Genomic DNA, 18,510 nt, shown 5'->3' with positions numbered 1-18,510 from the left:
AGAATATGCAGGGAATGCTATGAAGAGTAATTAAATGTTTTTAACTCTTGGATATAATGAGGTGTTAGCAGTGTACACCTGCTCTATTCATTCATATTCTTTTATCACCCTGGTGTTTCATTTTATGAAGTAAACAGAAGCATTTCTAAAATTACATCCATTAACAAAAAGTTTTTGGAAAGGAGGTTTCTTTATGTGGGAGAAAAAAGGTTATTCTCTTTCATCCAGTTATGGCATTGACACATTTTTCTGAATGGAAGTAGGTGTTAGATTTTTAATATTCACCATAAAACTGAGCACATTCTGCTGAAAAGGGTATCACTTCCCAAGCTGCCAATTAAAAATTCCTTTAAAATATGGCAGCTGTAGTTTTGTAGAAGGTAGTTTGGATCTATGCTAGCAATTTTATAGCAGACTGAGGTAAGACTTTTTCAGGACTTTTTGTTGCTCTCTGAATTTGTTATCTTCTAGCTAATTCTGTCTATTGTTTTGTCCTCTCCTGTTTAATGACTGTTGTCTAAATTTGTCTGGTGGGTTTTAATGGTTAGTTTTAGTATTGCTTTGTTGTTAGCCATCATTAGAGTCTGCTTCAACCAGAAAGACCACCGTTCGTTTAAGAAAAGAGCAAGGCTATTAGAAAGGAAATTGCTATCAGCCTGTTGTTAGCTGAGAGCCTGAATAATTTGCGGTAGATGCTAAATAACCTGTATGATGCAACAAGGACTTTTGAACTGAAAATTGATGTTTCCAAGACCAAAGTACTGATATTCGACAGGGGAAAAAAAGTGATCCATGTTACACATAAATGCAGAAAAGCAAGTAGATGAATTTGTATGCTTTAGTTGATACTTATTGAAGCTGGGGAAATAGATGGAGACATTTTAAGAAATGCAAATGTTCATAGGAGGGCAATTAATAAGATGTAATGGAAGGAATTCCTTCTTTGCAAGGAATAAATGTTTGTTGAAAGAGCAATTAAGCATATTTTTCAAGACTAACATCCCCCTATGCCTGAAGAGAAAAGTTTTTAATCAGTGTGTGTTACCTGTTCTAACATACGCCAGAGAAACATGGACACTAACTTCACAATCAATACAAATGCTATGAGTGGTGCAAAGAGCCATGGAAAGATACATGCTCGGCATCATAAAACAAGATAGAAAAACCTGCACATAGATTAGAGACAAACGAAAATATACGATGCCGTAATAAAGGTAAAAGAATTGAAATGGAAATGAGCTGGTCACATAGCAAGAAGAAGTGATGGCAGGTGGACTAAGGCAGTCATAGAATGGATTCCACTTGATTAAAAGTGTCCACAAAAGAGATGTAAAACAAGATGGAGTAATGACAGCAGCAAGTGTTGTCGGACCCAACTGGCAAAGGAAAGCTCAGGACTGTGTTGGTTGGAAACATGCAGAAGCAGCCTTCACCCTGCAGTGGATAGAAAGATGATGATGGTAATGGCGATAATGATGATGATAATCATGATGATGAGAGAGCAAGTGAGTAACAGAGCAAGTTTCTGCCCAGTATGTTATGCAATAGTGAGTTGGAGCTGTTAGGATAACCTTGAAACAGGTCAAATGCAGTGGGAATCAGATACTGAGGTTTGTCATAAAGAAGGAGACATAGAGTTTTAAATGGTATAGGGTTTCCTGCCTAAGCAGGGGGTTGGACTAGAAGACCTCCAAGATTTCTTCCATGCTGTTACTCTGTTATATAAGTGCTCAGTTAATGTGGATTGAATACAAATGTGAATTAACAATATGAAAGAAGTACTTTAAAGTCGTTTGACCATATAAAGAGAATGAGACATGAAACAAATACATTGAGGAAGAATTAATGGGTTGAGGGAAAGACTGAGTAAGCTGTGACTGGGCAGGGCTGGGTAGAATTGATGAGACCATGAAAAAGGGGGAGGTGAGAAGTTCAAAGAATAAAAAGCAATGTATGAAGTAGTATCTGATAGAAACAAAGAAGGTGTGGATGGAGAAAAAAGTATGGTGAGAAATCTACTATATCAATATATCTAGTGTATAACAATCAAAGTCCAGAAAGAGAAAAATAAGCCCTTATAAATTAAAATACTGTAGAAGAAATTAAGAGATCCACAAAGGAAAAAATGTATGTCCAGTATGACATTAAATTCTTTATTAAATTCATTGTGTCAGTTCTTCAAGGTAGACCAGACTAAGAAACCAAAGTTATAAATTATTACTATATTACATCATATATCATATATCATATTAATTATATTAATTTATTACATTACATTTAAATCTGAATACATTTTCCCCTTCCCTTTATCTTTGTGAGAAGTAGAGAAGATCCAATCTTTCAAAAATTATATTTCTGCCTTAGACTCAAATTTCTTTTATATAACCATTGGCTTAGTTGTGGTTCTTCCTCCCAGTCACAGTTACCAGTTCTCTTCAAAGAGTAGCTGGGAGTTCAGAAGGAGCCCCAGGTTGTGCACAGCCTCAAACAGGGCAGTACTGCCCATCCAAGATGGAAACTTCCTCAACTCCAAGGGCCAAACAGCCACAGCCCCTCAGTCTTGTCAGGAGTGAGTTGAAGTATCTTCTGCTCCATCCAAAAATCTAAAGCCTCCAGACACCAATCAGAACATTTATAACTTCACCTCTCCAGCTCGGAATTGAAATTTAAAGCTTTGTATCACATCAATGAAAACCAGGACATAGAGAGAGGCCCTGGAGTGAGTTGCATAGGGGCAACTCACTCCAGGGCCTCAGTCTTGGATTCTTGGTTTTGGGTTTAGATTTGCCATAAAAAAATAATGTCTGAAAAAAATGCCGAGAATTCATTTTCTTGTTGTTTTTTTTTTAAATGAACTTTATTATACTATTGCAGGAGAATGTATGTAGGGCAGATTATGACTTAATTAAAATTTAACATTATTTTCCTTTCCCCCTGTTTCCCATGCCTCTTTTTAATCCTGTATTATCTCCTTGCTTGCTTTTCTCAAAAAATAAGTTCCACTGTATTAAGATGAACATCCTGAGATAAGCTTGTTTCTGATCTCAACTTATCCACTAACATCATATAAAATGCATTCTTATAATGTATTTTTTCCCCAAATGCAGTACAGCATCTGGCAGCAAATAAACTTTTTAGTCTGAAAGATGATACATGTGAGTTGAATTTAACAGTATTTTCCCTTTCAAAATGCAAAGCCTTTCCTCAGTGTAATTAATCAATGATATGGGAGTACATTTATTCCAACTCAAAATAATATATTATAAGTAAACTTTCATCCAACATACTTTTTTCATCCTACTGTGACCATTATAAAATAATATTTCTGTGTTATAAAAAGAAATGGTTATTGCCTCATTCATATTCTCAGTGATCTCTTATTTTTACATAATTTTTATATTTTTTTACATTTTATTTTTACATTTGTTGCTTGTATCCTTACGATTTATATTGATATTTTTTCCAGATTGCTTATTTGTACCATATGACTATCATTAAGTGTTGTATCTTATGATTCTTGATGAACGTATCTTTTCTTTTATGTACACTGAGAGTGTATGCACCAAGACAAATTCCATGTGTGTCCAATCACACTTGGCCAATAAAAAATTCTAATTCTAATACTAATAATGATAAATGCCAAAAACTTTGAAAGTATTATCTCTGATCATTGTTGTTTCTAGTTAACTCTAGAATCTGTCATTTTCTTGATGTTTTTACATGTTTTTAATGAATGGTATAAGTAGTATGAGGGTTTTTTTTTTCCTGTAGAGGTGGCTGATTTTAAGCAGTAATGGTTTTATTTTATTTTAAATAAAATTCTATTAACTTTTCCAGTACACTATTTTTAGTTCCTTGGGGAATGAATTACATTAGACAAATAAGAAAATTCAATTTAAAATACAATTGAATTATTTTTTGATTCTGTGATTATCATTTCTCTCTTTCATAGAACACATGTATTCTTTGTTGTCCCCAAGTTCTCATATTAGCTTTCTGAAGAGAGATCCAAAGGTGCTTGTCAAAAGGCAACTGGACTTTCTTTGTTTTTTCTTTGAAAGCATTTCACTTCTCATCCCAGAAGCTTCTTCAGTTCTGACTGAATGGTGAGGAATATAAGGATTTATATTTTTTGCAGTGTGAAAGTCAGTCATTAGTTCTCTGGGAGTCATTCAGGCCACTTGGGAGTTTATGTGTACACTCAGTAGACACTCCTTTATATGACTGCAAAGAATATAAATCCTTCCATTCCCCATCATACAGTCAGAATGGAAGAAAATTCTTGGATGAGAAGTGAAATATTTTCAAAGAAAAAAACAAAGAAAATCCTATTGCCTTTTGAAAATTTTTGAGACCTGGATGATTGAGAATCTCCATAGAAATATCTGAAAAGAAGAAATAACATGGATCTATTATTTTAAAGAAAATTCATACTTCATCAGTAATACAGCATACCTATAAGTAGAAAGATATAAAGCGAATTTTAAAATTGACATGTCTGATATAAAAAAAAGTCCTTGAAAATTTTACTCCACTAGTTGTTGCCAACTTTAGAGGGCAGTTCTCATCATTTCAAGGCCATTGAACCAGCACTGTCTGAAGATATTTCCACGGTCATGTGGCCAGCATGATGTCATGGAGTGCTGTTACATTCCTACTGAAGTGGTACCTATTTATCTACTTGTATTTGCATGCTTTTGAACTGCTAGGTTGGCAGGAGCTGGGGCGAGGACGGGAACTTACCCAATCTTGTGGTGCTCAGATCTCAAACCTGATCTACCGGTTTTCCAACCGACAAGCCCAGTGTCTTGACCACTGAGCCACTGTGCAGCCATATGTTTGATATAATATGAAGTTATTCCTATTTTGTATGTGTGAGTAATAAAATTATGTGATGTGACTTTTTTTTTTATAAAGTTGAGCACTATCCTATTATGGGGAAAAAAGCTTCAATAATTTATCAGTGATTTATACCTTAACTGAATTTGGTTGAATTCATTTCAGAAATCTGATTTATCAGGCTGAGTGAAAAAAAATTTTGGGACTCAGTTAAGGTTGTGTAAATCAAGCAATAAATGCTACTTTTGTTGTAAACTACTATTATGGAATAATCTACTACATCCTAGTTGTTGGCATGTAGACCCCAGTGAGGTGAAAATCCTGGCTACCTGTAGTGAAAAAACTATATATGTATTCTTTTTATTTTCTTGCTTAATTTCTGCCCTTCCTTGTCATTTCATTGTTTGATGTATCACTGAACAAAATTATGTTAATGATTCATGCCATTTTTAAAAAAAATAAATAACATTAAATGCATTTTTGGCTCAGTATTTAAAATAAGATATGCTCCTAAAATAAGTGCAAGCAGCAGATGCCAGATTGATTGGGGATGGAATTTTGACATCATTCTTTCTATAATCAGGACAGTCTTGTGAGAAAAAAAATAGATGGATTCAGGGTTGCTATATTTTAAGTGAATAAGATTCCCGGAATATGAACGTTGTATAAATAAAAGATGTAAAAATACTACCCCAAAGTTACAACTAAATGTGAACAAAACTAGCATCCTCTGAAATCTCTCCTGATATCACACATTGAGATGGCCAGTATGTCCTGAGAAAGAGGAATTTTCTTTTCTAATCTGGGGTCTGTTTCCTTCCATGTTGTATTATCTGCTGACTGGTTCCAATTTGGAGTATCTCCATTTGCTCTTCTTGTCATTTAGTCTTCTGTTGGGCTAGTGCAGGGGTCAGCAACCTGCGGTCCACAACCGCATGCGGCTCTTTCATCCCCCTGCTGTGGCTCCCTGTTGGCTGAACCACCACTGGCTGGCCCTGCCCCTCACCCTCCCCTCCCAGTCACTCCTCGCCTGGCCTATATATGAGAGACAGAGAAAGAGACAGACAGACAGAGATACCTGTTTCCGACAGAAAAGAAAGCACTGGGAGCAACAGAACCTGGGTAGGCGGGGCTGGGGGTGTGTCATATGACTGGGTGGGAGTGAGTGACATCGAGTTGGCCATGCCCACCCAGGTTTTGTGGCTCTCGGCTCTTTTCTTTTCTGTGGGAAACTGGTCCAAATGGCTCTTTGAGTATTTAGGGTTGCAGATCCCTGGGCTAGTGAAGAGCTTCATCATTACAGCCTCGTTTCATAGTCTTTCTTTTATTCTTCACACTCTCATCTGCCGTTTTTTAATTGCCTCCAAATTCCCTTCAGCAATTTTTAAAAGCCTCCAAATAAATGTATGATAAAGTATATATATTCTTATGGGAAATATCAAATAAAATTCTCTCCTGGTTTATACGCACCTTCATCGATCATTAGATTTGTAAGCGATGATGGAAGATTTTGTTAGAATGGTTTTCATTTTCTTTTAGGTTTTTTTAAATTCTGCCTTTATTATATTTTTTAATAAATAACTCAAGGTGGCAGGCATATCCAATATTCCTTCTTCCTTCTATTTTCCCCACAACACAAGCCTCTGATATGGGTTGGGCTGAGAGTGAATGACTTTCAATCACCCAGCCAGTTTTCATGTGTAAGGCAGGACTAGAACTCATCGTCTCCTGGTACATTTTACTGCAAAGGGTCATGCAAAAAGTCATGGACATCTGGAGGAGGTTAGACAATGATGGGCAGAGTCAAAGGACAGAATGTACAATGTGACATTACAACTAAATTCTATCCCTTTCATATAGCCATCGCAATATCAAACTTATATACAAATGTTGTTGATCTTGCTCATGTCACCATTTAGATGAAATTTTTGCTTGCTACAGGTGCACTAGGTAGGGTGAAAACTTTACAAAGCTTATTATTTGTATTAGCTCTAAGGTGGCTTTTCTTTTTCTCTCTGTTTTAATGCTTCCTTTTCATTTAAATGCAAAACCTTTCTCCCAGTGCCCTTTGTTTCTTGTTGTTTGTTCTATATCCGATGTTCATTTGATTTGTGTCATTGGCTACAATAAAGGGAATACATGGGGGTGGCAAAGAACATTATATTCCATGGGCGTGTACCTTTACAAGCACAATATATTTCTGTTTTATAGAAAGAGACTTTTCTTTTGTAAGTTACATATACCATTTTCTGCTGTGGTGTATAGTAAAGTACATGGTCCTTAAAGAATGAAAAATTGGTGAGGAATCCTGATGAGAGAATTTTAGAACCTTCAATCTTAACATGTTTGTTCACCTTATTAATACAATCTGGTTAAAACTGCTATTCATACAAATAAAATATTAAAAATGTAGGAGGAAACACAAAGAATGCATATAAAAACTTTAATATGTGGAAATCTGGGAGTTGAAGTCAACAAATCTTAAAATTGATAATGTTGAGAAACACTGGCATAGAGAATGTGCCCATACCAGATCGGAAGCAGCCCTTTTCTCATATTAGATCCAAATGCTTGTGGATCCCTGCCCCTCACACAGAATGCACTTCAAATATTTATATTCATAGAATGATAGATTCAAAAGAGACCTTAGACATTTTCTAGTTCTATCCCTACCCAAAGTAACAATTCTCATCCCATTCCAAATGTACAGGTGTGCAAACACAGAAAACCAATGATGGAGCACTCACAACTCCAGGAGGCAGACTGTTCCACTTCTTATTAGTCAGGAAATTTCTCCTCCTTTCAACTTGGGATCTTCCTCTGATTCTTGTTTTATTTTCAGCTTCTATGGAAAATAGATCCACACCTTTTCCTTGTGAGAGTCCTTCAAGCTACTGGAGAATTACTATCAAGTTTCTGCTTAAAAGCAGTGGTGAAATCCAATTTTTTTTACTACTGGTTCTGTGGGCGTGGCTTGGTGGGCATGGTGTGGCTTAGTCGTCATGACAGGAGAAGGATACTGCAAAATCCCCATTCCCTTCCCACTTCTGAGGGAAGGATATTGCAAAATCTCCATTCCCACCCGACTCTGGGGCCAGCCAGAGGTGGCATTTGCCAGTTCTCCAAACTACTCAAAATTTCCACTACCGGTTCTCCGAATTACTCAAAATTTCCATTACCAGTTCTCCAGAACCTGTCAGAACCTGCTGGATTTCACCCCTGCTTAAAAGGGATATTTCTGAAATACTTTGTCCATTTCTGATCTTTTTTTCCTTCTGTACATAAAACTTACAATTTTAAAAAATGAGGAAGGCAACCTGTTAAAAACAAGCTACCAGTATAAGAAGTACCTGCATAAAGGGTATCATTTTACTTTTTGGGACTAGGAATCAATTTGAATATCAAGATGGGTTTGTTATGCTTTAATTTATATTATCTCCCTAGAGTCCTCTCAAAATTCAAGGTATCATTACCATTAATTAAAACCATGGCTGGTCTCGTTTAGTCTTTCACATACTCCATCCATAAGCTTTATTAAATGTTTCTATTTATTTCAGTAACTCTGATGATTTACTCATGGATATTAAGCATAGAAAAATGGTGTCTAGAAGTTTATGCCAGCTATGTGGGACTCAGAATTGCTTCCCTGGTTATGTGGTGAATGGGAGGTTTGGGAATTGCCAGAATGACATTTAGCGATCACCTAGAAGACCTGCAATCCTCATAGCTTTGGTTGCAACCCCATTCTTAGTGTGCTGTGGTGGAGATAGTGGAGACTATGTGATCCCCCCCTCTTTATTCTGGACCAACGTGGAATTTTAGATGTAGTGGCTGATGACTATTTCTTAACACCTGAAATACGTCTTGCCAAACAAGAAAATAAAGATGGTGTATTGAGTGGCAAAAGAGAGAGGTAAAAGGAACAGAGGCAATATCAGATCAGAGTTTGCTCACTTTGACCAGATTACTACAGCTGCTGTGGCTTGTTGCTCTCCATACTTTGGCCTTGGTTGGCACTGTTGTGTTGGATTTGGACCTGGTGGTGTTAATCTGCCAACCATCTGGATTTTTAACTCACTGAAATTGGATGACACCAGGGTGAATGAGGAATGGTGGTTATATTTGGTGGAACTTGCTAAAATCTCCAATGCTCAATCTCTTGAAGCAAGTCTGGGAGATTGTTGGGTGTGGCTGTGAGGGGCAAGGGTAGTTGGAAGCTGGTGCAAGTATGAATTGCATGAGTGGGGTGCATGAGTTCCTTGGCTTGGAAGAGAAAGCTGTGGGTATAATGGAACTGGATTAAAAAGTGAGGACAGGCAGTACCATCAAAGTCATGACAGGTAGAGAAGGTATGACAGAATTTGAGGGTAAACCATAGTCAGGGATACTAGGGAGGCTGTTTGAAAACTATTCATTGCAGTTGTGACCTGTGCTTGGTTTGGAAATACCTGAATGTGGCTAAAATGGGAAACAAATAAACCATGGTTGCTGAGTTGATTCAGTAAAGATTTGTGAAATTAGATTAGATGAATGTACTTCTCAGCTAGACTGGTCTTAAGTGCATCAGGTAATCACACTTAGGCACACCCCCGAATGTTTTCATCCTAGGGGACCAGGTGTTCAATAGCTCCTTTTCAAGCTGCCTCACCCACGGTCCATTATATGCCAAATGTTTGAGGAGTCTGAGGGGTTAGAGGCAATGCATTAGTGCATTTAAAGTGAAAGGTATAAATAATGCATGCTGTGTAGCTATTTCCAACCACATAATAGCTTCAGTCTTTGCTACAATGTGATGCTTGTGCCAAGTGAAAGTGTCAGAGAGTAGCTGCAAGCTAAATGATATCCCCTTGAGGATGTTGGGGTGGGAGGGGTAGAGGGGCGGATGGCTCATAGAAGCTACAACTGAACTTATTTTTCTGCTCAACACATTTTAATTTTGAGATTTTAAAGCATGCCACAGTTTCAGTGTAGAATCTGCTGTTTATTGTCTATATTAAAACTATTTTAATCTACAATGTAAATTATTTAATGATATTTCACCATTGAACTTCCGTGCATGTATGCTTTTGAGGGTGCATGAGCACACAAAACAATTTTAGTGAATGCAACGTATCATAATAAATGTGCCATTTTAAGACCGTGGTCTCTGGATTATGGACTTGGAAACTCTCTATAAATCTAAAAGCTGTCAGGCTGGGCTCTGAAAATTGTATAAAGCTGTTGTTAACAAGCTCAGCTCCCAGGTCTGATATTAACCACCAGAGCTTCTATAGGAAATAAGAGAGCTGCATTTTTTCATTCACCCTCAGGAGTTCTAGGATTCAGTGTATGTAGGAGAAAAATAACAGTCCCTGCTCATACCTAAGGGGTTGTGGGTTTTTCTCTACCACAAACCCCTGGAAATAAGTTATTGACTATTTGTTCCAAATGTTTTTGGGTTGTTTTTTAGCAATCCACTCCTGTCTTTATTTCTATATGCCATTTTATTTAATTGGTCCACTAGGATCTAAAAATATCTTATATGAGTATTTCCCCCTTTTTCAACTTTTTCTGTTGTATGCCTTTGATGACTCTTTAAGCCCTTTTCCTTCCAGCTGTTTTTTTTTTCTACTCAAGAATTTCATCTAGGCAGGATTTTTGGGGGCATTGTTCTTTTGTTTTTGTTTAGCCTGATGTCATGTGGCATTTTAGAAACTCTCAGTACAAGAAAGCTATAAATAATTACAGTGTCATATGACACTAAATTCCATTAATGCATTTCCATAGAAAAAAGTTTCATTCCAGCATTCTTGTCCTCTTCTTTTTACCTTTCAGTTTTCTTACACTTTTCAGGGAACTTCAGAGTGGCCAGGAAGATACTCAGTATCTGATGGATGACTGATGATTTGGACCTAAAACTTAACAATTCCATCACATTGGTTCTACTTTTTTTAAAAAAATTGTTCCATTATCGTGAATATGAAGAGAGGGAGGCAGACCAATTTCTCAAGAAGTTTGATTCTATCAGTTTAGATTGGAATTAAGAGGAAAGCATTGAATAAAGACATTTCACTCAACAATGCTCAGACAACCAGTTGTTATTGCAATATATCTTTGCTTAATTTATTTTAAACTTACTTATTTTAAACTTCTTGCAGAGGAAATTTTTAAAATTCCATCATCATATGATTACCAAGCTGTCTATATGCATGTGTACAGAAACAAGTTAGCCAATGGAGCATTTCATATTCCATGAAAATTGTCCCTTAATAAAACTGTCTATTGGTTGCTAAGCCAGTTTCTTTTTGAAGAAGACTTATCTTTTAAAAATCTAAACTGGTTACCTCTTTTTATCTAAGTTACTTCCATTATGTATAGTTTCTGATGAAAAGTTCCAGGATTAATCTATTACTTATGAAACAGAAACATGTTTTTCTTTGAGTGTGTGATTTGGATGAAGTGGTGACACAACAGTAGTACTAGTAGGTAATGTTTTAATTAATGAAGTCTCTAAGCTAAAAATATTTTGTCTCATCCTCTCAGAAGTACCAATTAGCTTCTCATTACAAAGGCAAAGAATTTTCTCTCAAAATATTACTTTGTGACAAGTAGTCAAGTACCCACATTAATGGATGGAACAATATTGCTTTGGGCAAGGAATATTTTTTAAAGTCACAGAACTAGGTCCGCATGATGAAAATAGGAATTTTGTCATGCATTTTGAAATGGGTAAGAACAAAATGAGTGACGAATTCTAGTTAATTGCAATGTATTATGAAAACTCTGGATGGGAGACTAAGAAGTGAATATGCATTTATTTATTTATTTATTTATTTTAATTTAAAGACCTCTGGTTGTTTCAGTTCTATGACATTCTGTACCAAAGGAATATATTACATAACAAATATAGCAGCAATCTAGGGCCCTTCAATTTTTTACCAATTTATTGTAAAATAAGGCCTCATGGGTCATCAAAATATATAAGCAGTAAGGATTAACACTAAATGATTGTCTATAGTAGTAAACATTTGTGTGTTCAGTTATTTTCTGAGGCAAACTAAGATCCTCATAATTTGTTCTTGGGAATCATGATAAATATATTTTCTATAACTATTTGAGCTATGAATTTTCATTTGTTCATCTAATGCTAGCATTGATGTAAATTCATGTACTCCAGTGGCCACAACAATGGTTTTTTTAAAATATATAGTCATATGTATCAGCTCAAAATGCAGGAATGGATATTCTATTTTGTCATGTTTTTTCCCCCCTCTACAGATTGTATTCCGGAAGATCAGTGATGTAAAACGAGAAGAAGAAGAGAGAATGAAAAGGAAGAATGAAGCCCCTTTGGTCTTGCCACCTGACCATCCAGTCCGTCGACTTTTCCAAAGGTTTCGGCAGCAGAAGGAAGCCCGGCTAGCTGCAGAAAGAGGAGGCAGAGAAGACTTTGATGTTGAAAAGGGCAACATTTTAGGAGACCACTCTTCCCACACAGTTGTCAAAGCCAGCATTGTCACTGTAAGGGAAAGCCCTGCAACCCCAGTTGCCTATCAGTCTGCTTCAACATCAGGTGTATCTGATCAGGCCAAACTTCAAGCTCCAGTTTCAGACTATGTTGGTGGGAAAGCAGCAGGAGATTATCCAAAGCGTAAAGGCTGGGCAAAATTCAAAGATGCTTGTGCCAAGGGAGAGGACTGGAACAAAGTTTCCAAAGCTGAATCCATGGAAACGTTGCCAGAAAGAACAAAAGCAACAGGTGAAGCTACTTTGAAAAAGACAGACTCTTGTGACAGTGGCATCACAAAAAGTGACCTGCGCTTGGACAATGTGGGGGAAACACGAAGTCCTCAGGATCGAAGTCCCATCCTTGCAGAAGTCAAACACTCTTTCTACCCTATCCCTGAACAGACTCTCCAGGCAACTATGCTGGAAGTGAAACATGAATTGAAGGAGGACATCAAAGCTTTAAATACAAAAATGACCAATATAGAAAAACAGCTTGCTGAGATACTAAGGATATTAGCCTCTCGAAGAAGCTCTCAGACACCACAGGAGCTGTATGAAATATCAAGACCCCAATCTCCAGAATCAGAAAAAGATATGTTTGGAGCAAGCTGAGTGGTTCTTTAAACAGGAGTGATTTGAATATCCCTAAAAACACTATCCAACACCCACTTAATGTGTTTAAGGAAATGAACATTTAATCTTTTTTTTTTGATGATCATGATTTGAGGGGCCAGCTTGTTAACCATGTCCCCTCTCTCTTAATGGTACAGTGACAAGAACTGCAACCTCATGTCAAGATGGCAGCTGACTCTGAAGTCTTTTTTGACAGCAAGGGTACAGTTTATAATGTTTTTCCTACTTCATTCATGCATCCTTTTCCACTCAAAGTTATTTTTGACAAAAACAAAACTATAGAACTGAAGTTCAAGCATTAGCTTCATATACAATATTTACCAAGTTTGTAGAATCTCTTCAAATGGAATGTGTGAGACCCAATTCTCCTTGATCTTAAGATAATATCTGTAGAAGGGCTCCACAAAAACAAAAACAAAAACAAAAACAAAGACTCAATTTGTGAAAACTTTGATCCTTATTGAGTGGGAAGATTCATGTGGCCCTCTCATGTGAGATATTATTGTGTATGTGTGGTGGAAGAGATCTCCTCCACTCCTCTTTAAAAATACTTAAGTTTTAGGCAATTGGACCAGGGAAGTTCAACTATGTCCTTTCCAAGCTTCAGGTTGCAAAAATGTCTTTACATTTTTTAAATTTGTTGGTGGGTAGCTGAATAAGTTCTTGCCTGGTGAAATGAACTTATTTTGTCTCTCCCCCCACACCCCTTCATCAGAATTTTTAGGGATTCCTGTTGTAGTAACCAAGAAAAGACCCAGAAATGAGATGACATTTATGGAATTTATTATCAAGAAGTATAGTTTTTAATTTCAGCTATGATTCATAGCAGGCATTATAACTTACCACATAGTTGGTAATATCTCTTTACAAAAATAGAATATTAATTGGCCAAGGAGCTCAGCTGTCCGAAGTAGTGAAGCTTTTTCAAACAAAAGCTTCTATTTAGAGTGGTATTAATGACAAGAAAAATGGCTTTCTTGCCCACACTAAATATTTATCACATTTTGTACTTACTTCATTTTTTTTAAAAAAAAACCTACTTATTTTATCATTGAGTTTCTTTTCAGCACTATAAACACCAAAGGATGTTGAAATATTTATACATCAGAAGCAATGATGCATTAATAACAAACAAACCATTTCAATGTATTTGTTCATTGTAATGGTCTCCAGTACCTCATGAAGAAGTGTGTAGTATTTATTCTTCTTCTGAAAGCTCTGATTATTCTCTGATCTTTTCTTAAGATAACCTGATTAGGTCATGAAAGAAACATAATGGGGAAGTCATGCAAGGGTTCTAATACAATCACATCAAGGAAAAATAGAATCTGCTTGTATGGTCTGTGGTTCAGCAAGATTTCTCTTAGATTCCACAATTATTTTTACAATCAGAATGTGATTATACTAAACCATAATGTGCTTTCTTTGTTTTATATACACACCATTATGATTTAGTGTTATGAACAAAATAATCCACAATGACTTATTTAGTAAGTTATGTTTTTAAATTCCTGGCATAGCATTGGACATAAGGAAAAACCATGGATTGGTGGTTGTTGGAAATTAATAACTGACCTGTCATCTGTAGAATATCATAAGATAATTTCAAAGCATATAAAGGAGCCAACTGATGCAACATATAGTATTGGTTTTTAAGAGCAGGGCTAGTGTACAATTGGAGCAACCATAGTACTAAAATAGTGTGTCTTGAGATATTTAATCCTGCAGCAATTGCAGGAAGAAAGATAACATAGCTATAGCCAATTAAGACCCATAGCTTTCAGTGCCAGCTGGGTCTATTTACCTTTATTTACCTCTCCCTCCTCCTTTCTATATACTTCTTTTGGAATGGTCTATGGGCTGTTGGACATAACTTCTTTAGTTTCCTGGATCAGATACATAACACTGTATCTGCCTTTCCGTTCTAAATGTATGTGTTTGTTTCTGAGGCCAGGAGATTCAATCAAAGAAATAGATCTTTCTAAATTAAACAGGGAATTTGTGCTTAAACATCCAGCATATAATTATGTCAGAACAATTAAATTTAGTGACACTGTTGTATCATTAGACAGGAACAGGGTTCCATAAAAACAACATTATTTAATACAGATATAGTGCCTCCCTGTTTACCATGGTTTGAAACTAGGATCCAAGTTTAAGATTTGACTCCCCTATCCTCCCCTTTCTCCTTCTACAATGCAACAGCCCTCTTCCTTTCTCTGCCTACCTAAATCAGAGTTTAGCAGCACTCTGGCAGTAATCATAGGTTAGATTAAATAGATAGTCAGTGTAGCCTGATTAAACTCAATGCATTTGTAATCTTAAACCATGGTCAAAACAAAAATGAGAGTGGGAGGAAGACTGAGGAGCAAAGAGCTTGATTGCTCAGGAATATTTTTTTGGTTTTCAACTGTGCTTTGTAGAATTTGTGCTGATTCTTTGCATATGGAAGAGAGGCACAGAATGTTTTCTAGAGAAAGGACAAAAAAAAATCTGATTTACAGGTAGTTCTTGATTTACAACCATTCAATTAGCAACTGTTCAAAGTTACCACAGCTCTAAAAGAAGTGACTTATGACCGATCCACTTAGGACCATTGCAGCATCTCCATGATCACATGATCATGATTCAGGTGTGATCATCGTTTGCAACCTTCCCAGTTTCTGACAAGCGAAATCAATGGGGAAGTCAGCAGGAAAGGTCACAAGTTACGGTCATGTGATGGTCACCAAAAGCCGTGGTGGCACAGTGATTGGAATGCAGTATAGCAGGTTACATCTGCTGATTGCCGGCTGCCAGCAGTTTGGCAGATCGAATCTCACCAGGCTCAGGGTTGACTCAGCCTTCCATCCTTCTGAGGTCAGTAAAATGAGGACCCAGATTGTTGGGGGAAATATGCTAACTCTGTAAACTGCTTAGAGGGGGCTGTAAAGCACTGTGAAGCGGTATATAAGTCTAAGTGCTATTGTTATCCACAGCAAAAAAGAGTTATAAAATTGGACGCAGTCACATGATGTCTCATTTAATGACTGCACCACTTAATGAATTTTCCAGTCCCCATTTTGGTTGTAAATGTAGGACTACCGTTATTCTACATTTAGATTTCATTAACATGAAAAGGAGAACCATATTACTACCTTTGGAAATCCCTTCGAGCTGTACTCAAGATTTTCAGAGTTCTCATTTTGTCACAGCATTCATTTCTGTTGTGGAAAGTAATACTTCTGTATTCCATGCAGGCACATGAAGTTGATAATGGTGGGGATTCCAATTTATTTATTTATTGGTTTGATTTATATGCCGCCCTTCTCCGGAGACTCAGGGCGGCTTACAATGTGTTAAGCAATAGCCTTCATACTTTTGTATATACCTGCTTAGTAGGGCTTTCGCCTCCCCCTAAGCGGTGTTCTTTTTTATACAAAGTCAGCTTATTGCCCCCACAATCCGGGTCCTCATTTTACCTACCTCGAAAGGATGGAAGGCTGAGTCAACCTTGAGTCTGGTGAGATTCGAACTTGCAGTAATTGCAGGCAGCTGGTGCTACTTAACAGCACTTTAGTCTGCTGCGCCACCAAGGCTCTTAGCTAATTGACCTGTGGTATAATGCCTTTCTGATACAGTAGCAGCTTATTCATTGCCATCTGACAATACAGATTTCCCTATATATTGATCAGGTCAAATAAGCCCCTGTATGAAAATAGAAACTGATTCCAATTATATACATCACATAATGTTTGGTAGTTAGTAACTCTGTTGAAATCCTGGAAGTAACTGTGGAGAAGATTAGTTTTAAAATTAATCTCTTCTGTATAGGGTTATATCACAAAGTTAAATCATGAGGTTTTGTGCAAACATTAGTGCCACTTTGCTGAATATATCATGCATGTTATTTGCACTGATAAGTTCTAGAAGTGGAGTGTTTAGTGGCTGTTTAGTTAGAAACAAAATGAATTAAAGGCCTTTTAACGTATTTTAAAAGGCATTTCTACTTAATAGGACTTTTTTTAAAAAAAAAAATAACTTTGATCCAATGGTATATGAATACAGCTCTTTCCTACTGGACCCTACTGTATCTGCTAACTTTTTTTCTATGGTGGCCTCTTGTATTTTCAAAGCATCATTTGGAAATGTGTAGGGTCCAGCTGGAAGAAAGAATAAAAGTTTCTCCACTTCAGACAGAAGTTTATTTTTGGTTATATAATAAGAGCTTTGTATTCCTGTTGATGTAGTTAGTTTGAATGTCTGAATTTATAAAAACTGTAAGTGGGAGCAGCCATCTTAGGAGATAAATTGCTGCTTTATCCAATCAGGTGAAGATGCCATATTTCTCACAGCCTTAATGTGGTCATATAGGAAGCAACCAAAAATGAAGAAAATGGGCCTTGAGGTTTTTAGTGGCCTCTGACCTTGGATGTTTTCCTGCAGTCCTTGGGTTAATAATGTTATCTAGCCTGGTAACCAAACCTCTGCAGGACAACAACCAAATTCAGAGAATACCAAGAACACAAACATTTCAATCCTAAAATACATATGATGTGCATTATTGAAAATAGGTTTTCTTCTCTTCAAATCATCATTTATCCATATGCAAAATTGTGTAGTTTTAAATTTATTAATCTGTTAATCAGTGTAAAGCCATATAATTAATAATTTAAGATGTGTACAACTGGGAAATTATTTTTGCACTATGAACCAAAGGCATACTGAAAGTAATCAAGTTTTTTTAAAATTGCCTTGGCATACTTTTAGCCATTTGTAAGAAAGGAAGATGTGGAAGATAAATCTTGTATAGATTTATCATCTAGAGTAAGGTAGCTTAGAAATGTAATTAATATATTATTAAGGCTTTTATAGGTACTATGTGTTATTAAAAGTGACAGCCTTATATCAGCTTTTAAGTGTGTGAGTGTGAGAGAGAATGGGGGGGAAAGGGAGGGAGGGAAGGAAAGAGAGAGAATATGTTCAGCATGTTCAGCATTGTGATTTTTAAAAATGATGCTGTAGTTTAATATCCGTGAAATAGAAGGCCCTCGTATTGCAGGATGTTAACATAGCAAAAAGGCTGCTGCTCATCACAATATTCTTTAATATATATATATAAAAGAGACATAGTTTATGGGTGGCAATAGGGCATAATTTCAAGTGATCGTTTTATTATTTGATAATCCATAGACAGGATGGGCCAATATTGGTGCTCATTTTATTATCTTTTTGCTTTAAAATATTTAATTATTTTCAGCCACAAAATGGTGCTTAGTCCTGATAAGACATATGGGCATCGCAAGCCCTGAGGTCCTTAAGTCTAAAGTCTAATGTACTGAGTTGCCCACTTATTATGGAAGGATTATGGTCACTGAGAGGGACATTGCTAGATTATGATATACTATCATCAACGGCCACATGAACTCTGGTTTGACTAATTGCATTTCTGGTTGGTTAGCCAAAAGCAATTTCTAGGGCTAAATACCCTAATGGGGAAGGAGCACTGTGGCTGTTTGTTCTGTTTTCTGAGCAGTGCATCCCCAAAGATTGTGAATTTCAAGCTCCAGT

The 18,510-nt window shown here is 36.5% G+C and overlaps 1 protein-coding gene across 1 annotated transcript in view; it reads left to right on the top strand.

Annotated features, from left to right (window-relative positions):
• The window catches only part of KCNH1 (potassium voltage-gated channel subfamily H member 1), a 212,660-nt gene extending 199,721 nt beyond the window's left edge, over positions 1-12,939 (top strand). The window contains exon 11 of the mRNA XM_070948671.1: positions 12,097-12,939. Within this exon, the coding sequence (XP_070804772.1) occupies positions 12,097-12,939 (843 nt within the window). The remainder of the gene's footprint in view (positions 1-12,096) is intronic.
• The last annotated feature ends 5,571 nt before the right edge of the window (positions 12,940-18,510 follow it).

Source organism: Pituophis catenifer, unplaced genomic scaffold, assembly GCF_029215685.1.
Source record: "Pituophis catenifer annectens isolate HBS135680 unplaced genomic scaffold, rPitCat1.0.hap2 SCAF_1, whole genome shotgun sequence".
Classification (NCBI taxonomy): domain Eukaryota; kingdom Metazoa; phylum Chordata; class Lepidosauria; order Squamata; family Colubridae; genus Pituophis; species Pituophis catenifer.
This window is presented reverse-complemented; position numbering and strand designations above follow the sequence as displayed.